This window comes from Pteropus alecto, unplaced genomic scaffold (assembly GCF_000325575.1).
Source record: "Pteropus alecto unplaced genomic scaffold, ASM32557v1 scaffold139, whole genome shotgun sequence".
Classification (NCBI taxonomy): domain Eukaryota; kingdom Metazoa; phylum Chordata; class Mammalia; order Chiroptera; family Pteropodidae; genus Pteropus; species Pteropus alecto.
The window spans coordinates 2,800,765-2,805,965 of NW_006443567.1; the positions used below are offsets into that span (position 1 = coordinate 2,800,765).

Here is a 5,201-nt window from a genome sequence, read left to right on the forward strand (position 1 = left end):
TTACTAAAAAGTCTTATTCCCAAGTACTATCCCTGAATGGAAGTCTGATGATTGGTGCCATGTAACTTTAGAGTGAGGTAAATGGACTCCTGCTGCTCATGGTTAACAGGATTTCTTTTGTGGACTAGAATGCCTTCTGGATTCCAAGGTGGATTTTAGGTATCTGTTGAGGGGAGATCATCGTGATTTGATTACCTAGCTATCAAGTATTAAGCAAATAAATTATTAATATGATTATCACAGCCATATCCATCTGGAAACTAGCCACCTTCTTACCTTGGGTTGGTTTATTTCCTATAGAAAGAAATTGTCTACTGATACATTGGGGACAAGCAGAATGGAAATTTGCAGTCAAGCAAAATCACCTCACATTTCATTTTCATATCTCACTTTCCTTCCAGCCACATTCCTTATAACAGACATTTCTATAGCAACCAGCTGAGGCAAAGTGTCATGAAGACAGCATGTGGTTGGGAAAACAGGAAATTAGTTCAAAATACTTATGTATAAATATAAATCATCAACAATGGCTAGAGAAAAGGGACCATTACTATTGAAAAGCAGAAAAGCTTATTTTAGATTTGGCCTACTTATTCTGCTAAAGCTAAGGCTATATTCAAATATAACATTTAATAGTTGGAGGTGGTTCTCAATTCTTTTTTTCTCTCATAGTATAGAAAATTTTATGAGGCTTTAGCTACTATGCCATCTATCTATACTTGAAGTTAGGTTTTTAAGGTTAAAAAATATATATGTTTATATTTTCCTCCGAAGGTAGGCTGCCTTTGAAGCAGTGTATGTGAAGAACCCAGTAGAAGGACAGGCAGGCAGGCCCTTGAAGCATTAGAAACTCTGCATTTTTCTTGCAGCATGAATACTCTTGGCTTTTGGTCCTTTCTTTAATTTCCTCTGCTGGGTGCATTGTGAGATAGGTATCGAACCCAGTTACAGAGAATGGTGCATAATTTAATGTACAAATTTAATAAGATATCAGACTTTGGAAATGCAAAAGAAATTATACAGTGCTTCAAAAAGGCCCTTCATTTATCAAATACAATTGATATGATTTTTATGAAAGTTTCTACTGCTTTCATTTTCAGAGAAGAGCAATATGAGCATGGAGTGGCGATGTTCTGAGTGCACCAGTCGGCTGTCAACATGGTGGCATGCTTGACATGACAGGGAAACTGCTTTGTCCACTGCTGTGTAGATCGACTGTGCTGATCAGCCTGAGACCCAAGGATAGGAAATAACTTTCTCAGAGTAAACCAGCCACACCCTGGCAGAATCACACTTAAATTTCACCGTCCTTGTACTAGAAGCATATCAGTCAATCATTTATGTGTCTTTTATGGTATAGGATCACTACATTAATTTGAGTAGAGCAATTAAAAATATGTATAAAGAAATCCCACAAATCAATCGCTTCATGACATAAAAATCAGAGAAAAAAATTGGACACAAAAAAATTCAGACTGAAGACATTTACAGAATTTCTATTTAAAATGATGATGCAATTTGGAAAATTAATTTTTCCAATCCAAGCAACTAATCTTTATTATGATTTCAAAAGGAAGTAGAAACAAGTAGGGATTATAATTATGTAGGCTAGTGAAAACGCTAATGATTCAAATGTAGATATGGAGCATATATCTGCTGAGCTTTAAAAAAACTTATTTAGATTTTTGACCTGCTGGTTCACAGGACTTTTGGTCTTCTGCAAGTCGGTATCCTGTAGTACAGGAACAGACCACCTTGTTATCAGCACCCTTTTTACAAAACTGCTTGCACCTGCCATTCTTAATGTTACATGTTGCATCTAAAAGAAAGCAAAATCAACAGTAATAGTATAATTTAATATGCATTTCTAAACGGTACATGAAACTACCGATTCACGTATAGGTGAAACATAAGCTAAGGACATTCATGGAGAAAAGCTTGGGAGCCCTGAGTTAAGAGTAGAAAGATAAAATAAAATTCCTAATAGGGCACAAAGTGGTGGCAGCAATACATTTGATTGAGCATAAAACTGAGGGTTTGGATATTCTACTTTCACTAAATCATGTACTACAATTAAAAAATGTTCATTAAATATAACATGTATTTAGGAAAGTAGCCAAAGTATAGTATGAGCTTTCACAAAGTAGGCGCACTGGTTTAAACAATAAACAGATCAATACATAGGACATTATCAACACCCCAGAAACTCTCCTGATGCCTCCTTTCAATAACTATACTCTTCCTCCTTTCCAAAGTTACCATTACCTCAACTTCTAAAAATGAATGAGCTTTGCCTGTTAATGGACTTTATATAAATAGAAGCTCACAGTATGCACTCTTATGTAGCATTCATTTAACGTTTTGTCTGTGAGAGTCATCATGTTGTTTTGTATAGCAGTACTTCATTTACATGCTGCATAGTTTTCCATTGTATAAATATTACTACCTTTATTCATCCATTTTCCTATTGATGAATATTGGAGTTGAGTTTCCAGTTTGGGGCTCTTTTGTATAATGCTGTTAAAAACATTCTTGTACATATCTTGTGCTAACATACACATGCATATTTACTAGATGTATATTTATGAGTACAATTATTGGATCATATGTTCAGGTTTAGTAGATAGTGACAGGCAATTTTCTAAAATAATTGTACAAATTTAAATCCCCACCATCAGGGCATGAGAGTTTCAGTTGTTGGATATATGTGATGTAGATTTCTCCTCCCACTCTGTGACTTGCCTTTTAACCCTACATAGTGTATTTTGCTGAAGAGAAGTTTATAGTTTCAACATCATCCAATTTATCAAAGGAAACTTGAAGCTGGCTGAGGGGGCTATGCATCAATACAAGAGAAGGAAATAGGGTCCTTCAAGGCAGCTAATGTCAAAGACATTACATGTTGACATTTTCTTTACTCTCTTATACAATCTCTCATTAATATAAAATATCTTTCTTTGTCTCTTGTAATTCTTTTTGTCTTGATTATGTTTTGTCTGATATTAAGATTGCTTTGCCTGTTTTGTTGTTGTTGTTATCGTTAGCATTTACCTGAAAAATCTTTTTATACTCCTTTATTTTAGCCTCCTGGTGCAGTTTTATTTTAGGTATCTTTTTTTTTTCTTTTTTTTTGTCAACAACATACAATTTGATTTTTAACTCCACTGAAAATTGTTATTAATATCAATTCACATTAATTTGTGATTCCTGCTATATTTGGTTTATTCTTGACATCTTATTTTGTATTTTCTAATTACTATGCTTTCCCTTTGGTTCTTCTATGTGGTCTCAGCAACAGGAAGTAGTATAGTTCAGGGCTTACTAGCTGAGACGAGCTGAGTTAAGAGAATAGGCTCTGCCATTGGGCCTATTTCTGTCTCTAGAGTAGCACAGGAACACAATGAACAGAAGACACCTTCTCCTTTACCTACGTGCTCAACAGCAGTACAACTTTCAATAGAAATGCTCACTTGTCAGTGCAGTTAGAACATGACTGTATTAGACACCTCCTATGTACCACCTTACTTCCTCTCAGCTTCACCTTTTCCCGGCACAGTGATGATCAGCTCTGCATGGACTTCCACTGACCTCACATAGGTGTGGCCTTGAATGGCCTTGACTCATATCTGCACTACATGCCTCTCACCTTTTATTGTGGCACTTCCCTGTTGACGCTGAGCCATGGGATGCCACATGACTTCTCCGGGTGTCCCAGTACATACCACCTGGAGATGTGTTCAACCTATAGGCTGAATTTTTGACCTTTGGGAGACAGATGCTGATGGACAAGTTTTTTCACCTCTTTCCCCACTCCCACATGGACTCTCCTGAGGCCAGTTCATATGGCTTCTTGGAAAACAGACCCAGGAGATCAAGCAATCAGTTGCAGATTAAGAGATGATTTATCCTATTGGTTCTCCTTTCCTCATTGCCTCATTCCACTGTCCCTTACTCTTGCTCCCTAGGATTGGATATCCCAATAAATAAGCTGTGTCACAGACTCTTTTTTTCCTGGGAAAATCCAGGTTAACAGAGCGACTGTATGGTTTTGGATTTTTGAGTGACAGATATAAATTTTTGAATTGTATTTTACATAGGCTAGCATAGGCTAAGGTAATAATTAGCTCGAGTTCCTTATTGACACTTCAGGAAATAAGAGAAGGCCAATCAACTGTTGCCAGGTAGATAGAGAAACCAGCCTGAGCTTTAACCTTTGCTACCAATAATAATCTATTAAGTGCATGATCTGAAAAAAAACGTCACTTGGTCTTTTTTGTTTATTTTTAAAGACCTTTCTCCTCCATCACGGTGACTACATTCCTGGCTCTTTCATGGAACTAGCTATCATTTTGTTGCTACAAAGAAGTACTAAAGTGTTCAGCCAAATCAAATACCACCTGCATAAAGTGTTCAGTCAATAAGAGATTGTGATACGTTAACAGAGGTAGGTGGTAGGTGTAGCCTGGTGTAGTTCAGGGCATGCCCAACAAGTATGAGTAAACTTGGTGTGGTTTTCCCAATTCTGATTCTGTGCCCTTGGCTAAGTAAATAGACCTCTCCATGATTTTCCTCATTTGTTCTTACTCTTTGTGGCCCAGAATGTTGCTATTGCTCTCTACCTTGGTTTGTGCATTCACTGGGAAATATTTATGTTCAATCACCAGTCTTTTACCCTCAGATAAAGGATTCAAGATTCTAGAAATTGAATAATTACACAAGGAATTAGAGTGGAGAGATCCATAGTCCAGGATCTAAGGAACAGTAACTATGGGACTCATTCATCAATCATTTACTGAGCACTTAGATGTCAGGCACTGTGTTGAGTATGGGTTCTGAGGCTGGTCTCAGTGCATAAAACATCTGTTGAAGGACATCTCAAACCATCTGGTTCCCTCTCCATGTTGGCACGAACTCTTCCTTCTCCTTCCCCTCATGCCTACACAGAAATTATCCTGTTCTGCTTTATTTTACTCTGCCTTCTTCTAACCTGATACATTCACGGATGTAAAAACCAAACCTTGGACAAAAGATGTTTTGTTTAACAAGTTTACCACAGAATATGCTGTTATTCAGCTAAACTCGAGGTATTTTCTTTTCTTCACTCCCAAGAAATACATAGCAAATAAAACAATAGTGTCTGTGATGTGTTAGCAAATGAAAAAAAAAGTGTTCATGTGCTTGTGATTTTTTTTACTTTCCAT

At 36.8% G+C, this 5,201-nt stretch overlaps 1 protein-coding gene across 2 annotated transcripts in view; it reads right to left on the reverse strand.

Annotated features, from left to right (window-relative positions):
- Nucleotides 1-5,201, reverse strand: part of F9 (coagulation factor IX) — a 28,617-nt gene that overhangs the window by 11,298 nt on the left and 12,118 nt on the right. For both annotated transcript variants that reach the window (XM_006924187.1, XM_006924188.1), the window contains one exon: nt 1,691-1,819. In XM_006924187.1, coding sequence (XP_006924249.1) covers nt 1,691-1,819 — 129 coding nt within the window. The remainder of the gene's footprint in view (nt 1-1,690; nt 1,820-5,201) is intronic.